The sequence below is a fragment of the Perca fluviatilis genome, chromosome 18 (genome assembly GCF_010015445.1).
Source record: "Perca fluviatilis chromosome 18, GENO_Pfluv_1.0, whole genome shotgun sequence".
Lineage (NCBI taxonomy): Eukaryota > Metazoa > Chordata > Actinopteri > Perciformes > Percidae > Perca > Perca fluviatilis.
Window position 1 is genome coordinate 18,018,570 of NC_053129.1, and position 14,444 is coordinate 18,033,013.

Below are 14,444 nucleotides of genomic sequence, written 5' to 3' on the forward strand. Positions count from 1 at the left end.
ATACGTTAGCCGGTAAGGGACATACAGGCTATACTGCTCCGCCTTTCGCGTTTTCGACTCTTAGCTGCTGCTAATAGGTATCGTCGTTTCCCGGCCCCGGCAAGTTTGAAGAAGGAAACCACACGTATTCAAAATCCAAATTTCAGGAACAGGAGTCTTCTTCTTCACCCAGAAAAAAGAGTGAACATTGGAGCTGCTTTGGACGCACACACAAAATCCCAACTAGTTAATTATCCTCCGGAACCGCTGCAGTCTCCTTTTCTTTCTCTCTCCTTTTTGTCGGGTGGCGCACCTGCCCGCTCATGGTGTGAAGCGCGTGTCCACGCCACTTTCACACATGCACTCCAAAAACCACGGCTGATAGACGGCCTTTTGGACACCTTCGCTTTTTGAAGCGTGAAGGCTACCGTAGCTGCAATGTGTACTTTTTACAATACAATTGCAATATGTGATCTCACCGCTAGATGGGAGAAATTCTTACACAATGTTGCTTTGAATATTATGAGGTACTTCAAGCTTAAACCCTGTGTAAACTCAACCTTTAATTCCCACTTAATGCTACAGACTACAGCAGCTCTCGCGTCTGACTGCTGCTTTGGCTGACTGCCTTTAGATTGAGGTGATGTAACTGCAGAGTAAGTTTTCTCGTGGTTGAAAGATTTATTTGGATGAATGTGGGAAAAATGTGAAGCAGAAAGATATTTCCTCCATTCTTGCTCTTGATGTTCCTCAATCTGGTTATTAATGTGAAAAAAATGTAAAAGTATGTTCCCCACAATGTAGTTGTTTTTGACTTGAGCCTGAAGAGTTTGACAAATACTTCAAACAATTCAGCAACTTACTGTTATAACAGTTTTATGTCCTAATACTTTTCACTGGACGCACATATGAACCAGTGATTAAAGGAATTTATAAAAATAGGGCAGTAAGTAATCCCGCCAAGACTTGCATACATTCTGGCTCATGTTATTGCTAACTTGCTTAATGTGGGATCCGAGGATGGGTAACATCTTACAGGACTGAAAAGAGACTGCAAGAGGATTTTTAGGAGCGAAGAATATAAATCCCAAACATAGTACAGTCAGCAAAGAACTCCCTCTCCTCTGAAAATCATAATTTACTTGAAATAATATTAGAATTGAGCACAAATCACATGTCACTGCAACATTATTTTATCCTGAGTCATGATTAGTCTTCATTTAAACAGTCGGCTATTTTGCAATTATTTTGTAACTCTAACTCAAAACCTCTAAACTGTAAGATGACATGTATGCCAAGTAATTTCAATAGATTTGTTTTATTACAGATGAATTCGATAGCTAACTGGAAGAAAGTTCAGTTTGATACACAAGGTCAAACCTCTATAATATACTGACTTTAGATCTTGGAAAAAACAAAAGAACACAGTCAACACAGTGAGAGCTAACCACAATAACCCCACGTTACAGTGTCTCCTATTGAGAAAAAGGCCAAAGAAATGTCAGCTAGAAATAGAGAGCTGTCATGGTAACTCCAATATCTGGCTTAAACGATTTTACAAAAGCCTTTGTCCGCTCTGGACTGCTGAGCTCATAGAAACCATGGCAACACCTCAGAGAGGGGAAAACGTTCTTTTCTGGACCACTAAAAGGTTTAACAGACAAAGATGTAAACATAAAGTTTTGAAAGGGGCAACACACTTCTGTCTTCAGAAATATTTGTGCTCCTTTTATTACAGTTATAACATCACATTTGCATGATGTGATTTCCATATCTACTAATCTTCTGATTAAGAATTTGCCCATAAGTCTCCCACACATTTGATGACTTCTTCTTCGTTGTTTCATGAATAAATACTGCAGTAGCCTGCATGTGCTGGCAGATTCCATATAGACAAGCAATCTGATGTGAAATGCTTGTCCCATGAGGCAATGCACTCAGCTTATCAACATGATTCATCTTTGTGATAACATGGTGTGTGTTAGTGGTGGTGGTGGTGGTGGTGTGGGGGCAGTGTATGATGGGTGAAAAGCACAGTGATCTGCTGCTGCTGCTGCTGTGGTGGTAGAACACAGGGGGAATGGCTGGACATAAAAACACTTCATGCTTATTACATTTCTCACCACGAGTTTAGTGAATGAAATAGGGCGTTACTACCGTTATAGACACTGTAGTATTGTTCTACTTCATTCATGTAAATGTTCAATGCTCTTTTCTCTTGGTCATATAAAACCTTCTGTCTCGGAAAAATGTCTCCCAAATGTCATTCAACACAACATGAAAACACTCCTCTCCGTTATTGTTAGCTTATGGTATTGCTAATAAAATATGAAAGCAGCTGGAGCTACAGTGTGAGTGGTGACTGCAGCCCAGGTAGGGGTATAGCCGCTACGGGCACGTGGAACATTAATCATGGTATACTGCGCGTGCACTTGAGCTGAAACGCTAAGTGCTAGAAACCTTAGGGTCTCATATATAGACTACTTAGGGGGGGCTATACCAAAAAGGAATGCAGGAAAGACCAACCCCGCGTGCGTGAATAAACAGGAGTTGCGGAGCGCGAGGGCAGTCTGAAAACTTAGGCGCTGTCCACGGTGCTGAATCGCCACTCGGCGAGAGGACCGACGAGCCTGTGAGCGTCATCTTTTCTTCACGACCCGTTTCATACCTGAGCACTCCATGAAGACGGGGATGATGGACGTCTACAGTTTCAGACACCATATTTGAGTCGGACGCCAGGATGAAGGACTTGTGGATTTAAACCCCTGAATGAAGAATCCGCCTCGGCTCGACAAAATGTTTCTGAAGACATCATTTGTCACGTACTTTAACTGGCTATCTATTTACCGACCAACTCGAGTCCGATTCAGCCAGTAATCGTTCATTCATTCATTCATCAACATGATATAAGAATGAACTGATGCAATTGAGTTGCCCATCAGGCATAGGAGATCTGTGTTTTAATCTACTGTAAGAAGAGCAACCATACGCAACGAGACATGGCTCGCCTGCTTGTTTTGGTCAACTCCGTGGTCCTGTTGCTTTTTGGCAGTGACATGTTTTTGGTAGGAGCAAGTAAGTATAAGCCTCCAGGAGTCAAATCAATTACTGTGCACGTGTAAAATGCGCCATTAGCCATGGTCAAAGTATTATAAAGCTGCCACTGTGTGTGTTAAGAGTCGTGTATTTTATGATCCACTTAATTCCACCCTTAATACACATCAAACAACACCTAAAGTATGTTTTTATGCTCAGGTCTACTCACCTACTGTAGCTCATCCAGTAACACTTGTTTAACCAGATAATACATTACTGGTATGTTTAGGTTAAAGATGGGCTGTTAGACCTTTACTTTCTCATAATAATTTACAAAAACAAGACATGGTGTCAATTTAAAAAATATCCTTTTGTTTTACATTTACATTCATATAACTATATAATAACCTTTAGAATAAGCTTGGCAGCCTGCCACTTCTGCATCTAATAAAAAACTAAACAATGTACACACGTGTACAGCAAGAAACCTGCCAATAATGTCCTAAAAAGGGAATCTGCATTACAACACATCCAGGCTTTTCCCAATGTGACTTGTAAAAGCTGTCCTTGGGAGCCATAATATACAGTTCATGTACAGAGGCATTCACTTTTCTATAATAATGTGCCACAAAAACACCAGTTGCAAAGCCAACACTGTCTTCAGTGAGATCAACATAAAAGAGATTGCTTAAACTGGTCTCATATACAACAGTGTACATACACCCAGTGTAATTATGTTTGCATTCTTTCCATTGCAAGCTCAGCTTCAGACTTTTTATGAATCTTGTTTCTGTAGCAGAAACCTTTTCCATCTGCCGATGCATGCGTGCCTCTGCAGTATCTCTGTGTCTTTATCTACCTGTCTACCCCTATCACTTCCTCCCTCGCCTCTCAAGGGAACTGAGTCTTACATGCGATAGCGCCTTGAGGAAATCAGATTGGCACTTCACGGTTTGCTGTGGGTGTGTGCACTGTCTGCCTGATATAAATAATCAGAGCTTTTGTTATGTTCTGCCCTGACATGTGAAATGAAAAGCATCTTTGATCTTAGTGGACTTCTGCATGGGGCTGTCAAGAGCAGGAAAAGCCACTATTAATATAATAAACACTCATTAATATAAATATGGCTGTTTGAAGCAATGAACTTCAAAGTAAATACAAATTTATGTTGGATTCATTACTGCCAGCTTCATGCATGCTATGACACTATGGGATTCACAGTGACACTCAGCTCTAAATTAATTGTAAGCTTCTTTGGTTCAAAGTGAGGTCCATAAAAATAAAACCGCAGAAAAAGGGAGCATTTCAGTGAAGTTTCTCTTACCTAATACAAGAATGAATTTTGCTTGAATATTTTAAAAATTATGCTAAAAATATGTAATGGTGGACAATTTCTTCTCAAAGCTTTAAATTAATCCATTAAGCATGCTTCTCAACATGACATTGGGTCCAGATGATCATGTATTAAAGTCAACATTTGAGCTTCCAATATTTAGATGCCATTGAGAAAAATTCCAGTATGATGCTATGATGATAATCGAACAGTGCAAACCCACACAAGGTGTTGGATTTTTTTTGTTCCAACCTGACAAGAAATACTGAAATGTGTGTAACAATATTTGCATTCACGCAGTCTGAAAACAAGCATGCTAGAAAATGAATTCCACCAACCACAGCTTTAGGCAAACGTGAATTAGAATTTATTGGATTTATTTGGATGGTCAGGCTTCAAATTGGCAATCTGCTGTTGATAAACCTGGTGACACATTCTTGATAAATATGATAAATAAATAATGAATCCATCAGAGTGAGGGCCAATGTTTGTCTTTCAGTAGCTCACACAACTTACTCAGAAGTAGTAAACACCAACTGCAGCCAATAAAATGAATGGTACAATCTCTGTACAACGACTTGTTCATAAATCTGCTCCTGCATGCTAGCCTTTACAGTTTTGGGATGATGAAGTAATGTTAGCTTGCGGCTGGAAAGCCTTGGGGTTTGGCCAGTGGTTACATTAACCTTAGATTGGCACCTAGACCCATCTGGTCCCGCTGCAGTTTCGCAGCCTCTGAGTCAGTAAGAAATAAGACAGTGTGTACCTAAGGGAGGGACAGTAAGAACCTCTACTGTAGAGAGGCTCTGAAATGTAAGAAAAAGCTCTCCCATCTGTATACATCTAAATAGATAATTCATACTGCTGTTGCTGCACTGGATAGATACTTGCGAAGAGCGTAAGATATATATTCGAAGATCACATGAAGTCACTGCACAAACATGGCATGAAATGGGAAGGAAAGGCAGGATCTCAGAAGGGTGTGGAGTTCGGAGATAAAACTAAATGTTTTTGTTTTTTTTAAACGACATTGCTTAAGAGCTCCACTACCAGGCAATTTGCAACACTGGGGCCTGTGAGCAGATGCGCAACAAACTCCTGCTGTGCACAGGAGAACATTTAAACTTCCCACAACTGGGGTTGAAACACAACCAGATAAAGCCATTTAAAGCTTGACTGGGCAACACATCAAAATTCACGGCAGCTGTTACGAGTTATTGCTGTTATTTATAAGATGTCAGTGAATACATTATCTCACAAGTGACTGAGGCATTATAAGTATTAGAAAATGATTACATTACAAGCAGCCCTTCAAATTGTCACCAGTTTCAAGGTAATTGAGACTGAAATATGATCGATAATACAGTCCACAACCTTGGTACACCACAGTGTTTTCCATCTTAAAAGTGTATAATGCAATATAAATTATTCACCTTTGAGAGTTTTATTGTGCGATCAATCATTTGGAACATTTATGAACATGTATTGGTGAATAATGAGCTGAGCACTCATTTATGTCAGGTTTGTACGGTGGCCCTGAGAGGCCACAGCACGCAACAATAAGACAACAGGTGCAAATAAACCACAGCACGCACTAATAAGACAACACGTGCAAATAAGACAACACATGCAAATAAACCACAGCACGCAACAATAAGACAACACGTGCAAATAAGACAACACGTGCAAATAAACCACAGCACGCACTAATAAGACAACACGTGCAAATAAGACAACACGTGCAAATAAACCACAGCACGCACTAATAAGACAACACGTGCAAATAAGACAACACGTACAAATAAGACAACACGCACTAATAAGACAACACGTGCAAATAAGACAACACGCAAATAAACCACAGCACGCACTAATAAGACAACACATGCAAATAAGACAACACGTGCAAATAAAACCACAGCACGCACTAATAAGACAACACATGCAAATAAGACAACACGTGCGCAAATAAGACAACACGCGTAAAATAAAACCACACCACGCACTAATAAGACAACACGTGCAAATAAGACAACCCAAAAACACAACACGCACTAATAAGACAACACGCATAACACGCAATAGCAAAAACACGCAATAATAACACAACTAATTAAGACAACACGCGCTAATAAGACAACACGCGTAATAAGACAACACGCGACTAATAAGACAATAACACACGCTAATAAGACAACACGTAATAACACGCACTATTAAGATAACACGCACTCGCTATAAGATAACACGCCTAATATATACACACACTAATAAGACAATAACACGCAATAAGAAACACGGGGAATAAGACAACACGCGACTAATAAGACAACACGCAACACGTGTATTAATAACATCGCAAATAAGACAACAACGCTAAGACAACACGCAAATAGCATGAGAACATCGGCAAAATAAGACAACACTTTGCAAATAAGACAACATCGCAAAAGTTATCAACACGCAATAGCACGTTATCGCAACAAGACAACACGCGTAACACGGCAATAATAACACCCCTGCAAATAAGATATACCGCGCAATAATAACAGTTAATATCAATTAAGCCATTATCAACATAATTGTAATAAATAACGAGTGTATCGACTTTACGTAATATACCTCAATCATTGGTTTGCGGTACATAACGGCACCAAACAACAAGTACAATTTTAACAATTTTCGCCATTTTATTCATCACCAAATTCACTTCTGAATACGTTTTAGGCAGAAATGAACTCTTTAGATTTCGAATATAGGCAGTCTTGCGAAAATCGTTGCCGAATTGACAATTTGTTTCAAAGTTTTCGGAATTGAGTAGCTCCATAAAGTGACGCGACAGCTAGCTAGCGCCTGCCGTATTCAGAAGTGAATTTAGTGATGAATAAAATGGCGAAAATTGTTAAAATTGTCCTGTTGTTGGTCTGTCTATGTACCGCAAAGCCAATGGTTGAGGCACATGTGCATCACTTAAAAAGTGTCCCCTGGAAACACTTCCGTTGTGGTGTGGGCATTTACATACAGTGTTGTCTTATTAGTGTGTGCTGTGGTTTATTTGCAGGTGTTTCTTATTTGCACGCCTTATTTGCAAGTGTTGTCTTATTTGCACGTGTTGTCTTATTAGTGCGTTGTCTTATTTGCACGCGTTGTCTTATTAGTGCGGTTGTCTTATTAGCGCGTATTGTCTTATTTGCACGTGTTGTCTTATTAGCGCGTGTTGTCTTATTAGTGCGTTTGTCTTATTTGCACGTGTTGTCTTATTAGTGCGGTGTATTCATTTGCACGCGGTTGTCTTATTTGCACGTGTTGTCTTATTAGTGCGTGTTGTCTTATTTGCATGTGTTGTCTTATTAGTGCGTGTTGTCTTATTAGTGCGTGTTGTCTTATTTGCACGTGTTGTCTTATTTGCACGTGTTGTCTTATTAGTGCGTGTTGTCTTATTAGTGCGTGTTGTCTTATTAGTGCGTGTTGTCTTATTAGTGCGTGTTGTCTTATTTGCACGTGTTGTCTTATTTGCACGTGTTGTCTTATTAGTGCGTGTTGTCTTATTTGCACGTGTTGTCTTATTAGTGCGTGTTGTCCTATTTGCACGTGTTGTCTTATTTGCACGTGTTGTCTTATTAGTGCGTGCTGTGGTTTATTTGCACGTGTTGTCTTATTGTTGCGTGCTGTGGCCTCTCAGGGCCACCGTAGGTTTGAGGTAGAAAAAGTAGCCGCTTCCGTCTTTTTACCGAGTCATAGAACTAATTGTTACACTTCTAACTGTAAATTAGTACATGAGCTGTTTGAAAGACCATTCAAAAGAAAGAACAGGGTTCAAAACTGTCTAAAGAGATTTGAAGATGCCAATCTGCAGAGGATGTCTTTTTTTCAAGATTATTTTTTTGGCTTTTTTTAATTGATAGGACACTTGTAGTAAGGAAAGGGGGGAGAGAGACGGGGGACAACATGCAGCAAAGGGCTGTGGGTTGGAATCGAATCCGGGCCACTGCGGTAAGGACTGAACCTTGGTACATGGGGCGCATGCTCAACCAGGTGAGCTACCAGAGTGCCCCAATCTGCAGAGGATTTCTGATACGAATGGGATCCTGATAGGTCTGCTATCATATTTTCTAAAAGAAATGCGTAGAATTGTGATGTCTGCTTATCATCCAATCATTCAAAAGCAAACATCAGATGCAAAAAGCAAACACAAAAAGGAAGATATATTGCTTTTTGCATTGGTTTCACATTTCAACCTTAACACTTTTCTTCGGGCGTCATCAAACTAAACGCAAAATGGAGATAACATGCCATCTGTACATAAATTATGTTCCTGGTAAAACCGACAGGTGATGTAATCTCCAAATTTTTACTCACATCAAATTTGTTTCTGTTGTGTCACAGTTATCAAAGGTAGTCTGCAATCAAAAGCTTATTAGGATAAATCCAAAAATGGTATTGTTTGACCATAAAAAACAATCAATCAGCCTCTGCTGTTATGCTGTGAATATACAGTATAAGCAACCAATAAACTATGTGTAAATCAGGATATAATAATTGTGTAAATAACTGTGCTGATATACTGAGCAGATATACAGTAGAGGGCAAACTATGAAATACCTCGCTCTAACAAATCATACTGGGCTCCTTTCCACGTGGTTCGACAACCATTCAGAGATCCACCCGCACTTTCACTATCTCTCTGTGCACTCTGGGAAGATGCAGAATAGCTAATGTGCTCGGCTCTGGCTATACGCTATGATTCATCCTGGCAGTGCACCCACATCCCAAGAGGGTCTTACTATTTGTTTGCACTGACACACGCCTCGGCTGCTGTGACCTATTGCTGTCTGATCTCAAATCTTACATAATGCACTGTGTGAAGTGGGGCTTACTCAGGATACGTGGCTGATAACAAATACTGAAGTACCGGTATCCGCAATGACACTTATTACTACAGAAGGGAACATCAAACAAGCATGGGGGAAAGGGCTAGACTATTGGACTTTCTATTAGACTTCACATCAATAAAAATATTTGCATTAGAAAATCATGTCATCTGTTGTTTTCTCATGAGCCAGCCGTGATTACATTTTACTTCTAAAATAGGAAATTAATGAATACATTAGTTTCAGTTGGCTATATCTTTATGTTCTACAGTGCAAAAAGTCCCCTTACCACTTCAAGTTAAAAATATACTTGTCCTGCCCAACTGCCTGCAATGGCAACAACATCATATAGGGATAGGGCACTTATACATCAGTGATGATTCATGGCCTGCTTCAACTGAACTGTCACCTGCTCCATCACCAGTAAATGAGCCGCAGACAGTGCATCATGGTTACTGGCTGCTTTTTTTGCCCATGCGTGGCTGTCTGTAACCCCCATTACCTGAAGGACAATTAGCTTCAGGACAAATGAATGTCGCCGGTCTTAGATAAATGTTGCACCCGATTCTGAAGTATGTGTGCACTGTATGACACATCCTATAGGCTTCATAGTGTTGACCCATTAACTAGTCAGATTTTGTGTATTGGGAATGATGCAGTTGCAAGAATAAAAGCTTCAGTGTGGCTTTTAGAAATGCAACACTGTTCATTGTGGGGATATTTAAAAGAGATATAAAGAAATACATGTAATCCTGGTGTGAAAAAGCCATATGCAACATCTGAGAACGGATGTGTTGATTAATTTTGTTAGATTGCATGCTGTGACGCAAGTTTACTGATAAAAGTTTCAATTATAAGACCATTAGCATGACCATCACATGTCATTTAGACCCAAGGACAGAGGAGCAATTAAAAAACATACGTATGACTCATTCCCCGTAGCTTTCCAAAGATCAAGTATATATATATATATATATATATATATATATATATATATATATATATATGACTAGCTCTCACTTTTAACCTTTTGTACGTCTATCTTAACACATAAGTACCTACTTCCATAAATAATCTTCTCATTAAATGGACAAAATGAGACAGATGTAACCTCTTAACCTGTTACCAACAGCCAAGCCCTCTGTGCTACCCGCTCTCTCTACAGTTGAAAGATTAATTTCCTTTTTGTGCTCTCTACCAAAGGCTTAGCCTTAGTCTGGCCTCTTGATCATCTCATTTGCTCCCCTCCACAAACCAATCTCTGAGCGTGTCATGAGCCCGAGGAACTGAGCGCCATGCCTATGTTCATCACCTTGAACCCCCTGCCCTCCCTGAGGTTTATAATGCCACAAGGCAGACTGATAGCCTCGCCTGACCCGAGGGTCTTGAGATCTGCCTCAAAGTCACCTTTTGCACTGAACAGAGAGGCCATCATTGATCGTCTCAGAGATAAAAAACAGACAGAAGTGCAAGAAACGAAAGTGTGAGAGAGAGAGAGATAAAAGGGGACACATTGGGCGATAAGAGGAGATGGATGCGAGAGGAACTGAGCTAGAAAACGGCAAATAATTTGAAATAGCTCCCAATTTCATGATTTTGTGTTTCGTCTTTCTCAAGTGCTTGGATGAAATATTGTCCATATCGTACAGCACATGCCTTTGGCTGTCATCTGAAGATAACTGTGTTACGGGTTATTACGTCCGTGCTCCATGAAGTAATAATAGCGCTTGAAATACAAATTGACTGTACAACCATCAATTAACAACCTCTTTGTAATGAACTGCTACAGAAAGCTGTGACAAAAAAAAAATCGTACTACTGGTACTTAAAGAGCAGCTGTAGTTACATTTCATTAGGAAGAGCATTTATGTCTTTTTCTTTTTTACATATCTGACAGCTGAAGACATTTCTACTCACTCAGCCCTCTCGACATTGCTTCAATTACTTTCTGCGAAAACACACAAAGTCCATTAGGCCCACGTTAACAACAAAAGCCCTGAGGATGGCCTCCAGGACTCCATCTGCCTGGCTATTCCCATCTTACTTATCCATCTGACTCGAGCAATTGTTTGGAGACTGTGAAGCCATACAGGAACCTCAATTAGATGTGTCGCCCTCCGTTTCTCTTGCCTTTTATTTCTCAGGCTTTTGTCCCACTTTGCAATCAGCATTTCCACCGGCAACCAGATGATGATAGATGGCTACAGAGTGACAGGGTGAAGAAACGTAACCCTGTCCGAGGGAGTTGGACATGAAAAAGACACTGTGGTTACTTTGCTTAGGTTGACAGACCTAGACATAGAGGGAAAAAAGAAAAAATGTGAAATAAAATTATAAATAGCTTTGATTTTTAACAAATTCTGCAGGTTCATAATAAAATACAAGCAAGCAGTTTATTTAAACAGCTAGTAACTAGATGAGTTAACTGATCAGAGGAGTTGATACAGTATTGTGTTGTTATCAGTGGCCTCCCCTCACAAATACACATTACAAATATTGCTCTCACTCCAAAGAGTTCTAATGATTTGTTTTTAACTGAGACTACCTTTGAAAACATTTGTATTTATGACATAATGTCCTGTATGTTCTTTATGACCCTAAGGACACCAAACCACGTTGGGACACTCCTGTTTAGAGCAAAGAGTCTGTTTAAATGTGACTGGCATGGACTTTAAGTAATCCAGTAGCAATGAAAGAAATAAAGTGACACTACTTCAGTCATGTGATAAGGTAGTTGAGATGGCAACCTAATGGTTTATTGGTCTGAGGAAAGTGGTTTAGAAAACAGTGACACGTACTGTATCGTATGATGAAAGGAAGAGCAGGAACGCACAGTACTTGAGTAAAATCAAACTATGTAGCCTTTCCGAACTACATTTTCAGTCTAGTTTAGTTCTTGAACACAAAACTCAACAGTTTATTGTACATTGATGACACATACAGCCTAATATCCCATATTGCTGTATTTACTGATTCCTAATTCATCGACAAACCTGACCACATGAGTTTAATTCAAAACAAACACCTGTGGTAAATTCAGAGTGCCAATACAATACTTGAGACTTTCCAAGTGCAGTGTGGACACCGTTGGTGTGGATAATTGAATATCTAGATAAATAGGTGGATTAACAGACCCCTCTGTTTCGGTTTCCTTTCCTTCAGACCGGCCCCCAGCTCCCGTCAATGTGTCCGTCATGCACCTGCGGGCCGACTCTGCAACTGTATCCTGGGAGGTTCCAGAGGGAGATATAATAATTGGCTTCTCGATCTCGCAACAGGTAAGTCCTAAACGTAATGTAAATCTGGAAGATTACGGTGCATTTGTTTTATTTTTGCCCATAGTCATTTGTGGTTAGGCATTGAGCCTTCATCATGTCCTATTGAAATTGTGTTGGCATACCACACAGCCAGTAAAGAAGTGCACCTGGTATCCATTTTCACAGTTTGTGACAGCTTGTGGAACTCGTTGGCATAAAATGGGTATGGGCGAAACATATTTTCGGACAACAAAATGTTAATATAGTCACTGAGTGAAGTCCATAGAGGAGATTGTGTGTGCTCAGCAAACCCCTAACTACGTATCATGAGTTTGTCCAGCATACTGAGTAAGTAGTAGCACAAGATCCCAGGTGAATAAAGACGTGTTTTTGTCTGGATGTATATTCTTAGGAACCCCTTAAAGCTTTGCTTAGCATGGAGAGAGGCTTACTAAATCTTCAAGCCTGGAGTCAGGATAAAACTTGGCATGGTCGATTTGTCAAGAGAAAACAAGGGGTGCAGCAGGACTATGTGAAGCTGCCAATCTGCATTTTTTTTTTAGGCTAAACAGATTTCCTAGGCTTAAAATAGACAAACCCATGAATGCTAACACTGAATGACTGAATGCCATATGCTGCTTTAATCCTGTTTATGGTTTATGCAACTCAGGACATCATGCAGCTCTTTAACTTTACTCCGTGCGACTGACGTACGACACCCAACTCAATTCATCATGCAGCTGAATTTTGGTTATTGCCTCAGTGTATATGGCTGTTTTATAATTACATTATTTATTGTTTATGGAGAATAACAAGTATTTTTTAAATCAGATATCTCCGTCAAGCAGGGCCATTGAACACAGACATCTGGCCCAACGCCACTTCATATTAGGTGCAGATGGGCTGGAGAGCACATTAACAAGAGAGCTCTGCATGCAAGCGGGAGGAGTAATTCTCACAGCTTTGGGTCTTGATTGCTCAAATAACATTTTGAAAGGTCAAAGACAAAGTCTGAGACACTGAAAGTGTGTGACTTAAGAGCATTGCAGTCCAAAATAATCAGAATATTGACTCCACAACTTTTCAATTCCCAGTCAAGACTCCATATGGCCGGGGCGGCCTCTAGCTCACCCATGTTGGCTGAGTCCTGCAGCAGTGCAGGGTTCAAGTCCGACCTGCTGCCCTTTTCTGCGTGTCATCCCCTATCTCTCTCTCCCCCTTTCATGTCTATCACTTTCAAAAATAAAAAGGGAAAAGCCCCCAAAAAATAATCTTTAAAAAAGACTCCAAATGGCCCACTGTTATTATAATAAAGTACACCGCATGTCTTTCTCAAGCAACTTGAACATGTTTCTATTTGGTCACCTCCGTCTCTCATTACCATAGCTCATATACTTTATTGTTTTTAGTTATTTTTTTATTTTATTTTTTTTACAGGGGAGTGTCTCCGTTAGGGACACATTTGCGAACTGGTATTTCTCTGTGGTCACCTTGATCACCTCAACATCTGTATTGATTATGTTATCTACTCAATAGGTCAATCCATTCTGTTGTTCTCTGTTCCTATTTCAGAGACAGGAAGGACATATGCAGCGATTCATTCGGGAAGTCAACACCACCAGCCGCTCTTGTGTCCTTTGGGACCTAGAGGAGGAGACAGACTACATCATTCAGGTCCAGTCAATTGGCCTCTATGGGGAAAGCCAAGCCAGCAAGAAGGTCCATTTCCGCACCCTCAAGAAGACAGACCGCTTTCCCTCCAACAGCTCCAATCAAGGTAATCTGCTCTGAGATATATAAGCATTAATAATTACCTGTGGAAAATGTTTCTGTCTGTGTTCAAGGACAATAATAGAGCATGATTCGAATAGTAGGGGCTTGTGTTTCCTCAAATACTAATAAATCTTTAGATTAAAGGATATGGCTGGCATTATCTTTTCATTATCATGACGAAGACAACAATCAATC

General features: G+C 40.1%; 1 protein-coding gene across 4 annotated transcripts in view; it reads left to right on the forward strand.

The window, feature by feature from the left end:
- Window positions 1-2,386: 2,386 nt before the first annotated feature.
- The window catches only part of fndc4a (fibronectin type III domain containing 4a), a 33,971-nt gene continuing 21,913 nt past the window's right edge, over window positions 2,387-14,444 (forward strand). For 3 of the 4 annotated variants that reach the window (XR_005637008.1, XR_005637007.1, XM_039782306.1), the window contains exons 1-3: window positions 2,394-3,054; window positions 12,382-12,497; window positions 14,049-14,253. Coding sequence is in view for 2 of the 4 variants with exons in the window: in XM_039782306.1 (XP_039638240.1) it covers window positions 2,979-3,054; window positions 12,382-12,497; window positions 14,049-14,253 (397 nt within the window). In the remaining 2 variants the exon portion in view is untranslated. Of the gene's footprint in view, window positions 3,055-12,381; window positions 12,498-14,048; window positions 14,254-14,444 lie in introns of all 4 variants that reach the window. The other variant, XM_039782305.1, reaches the window with a different exon arrangement.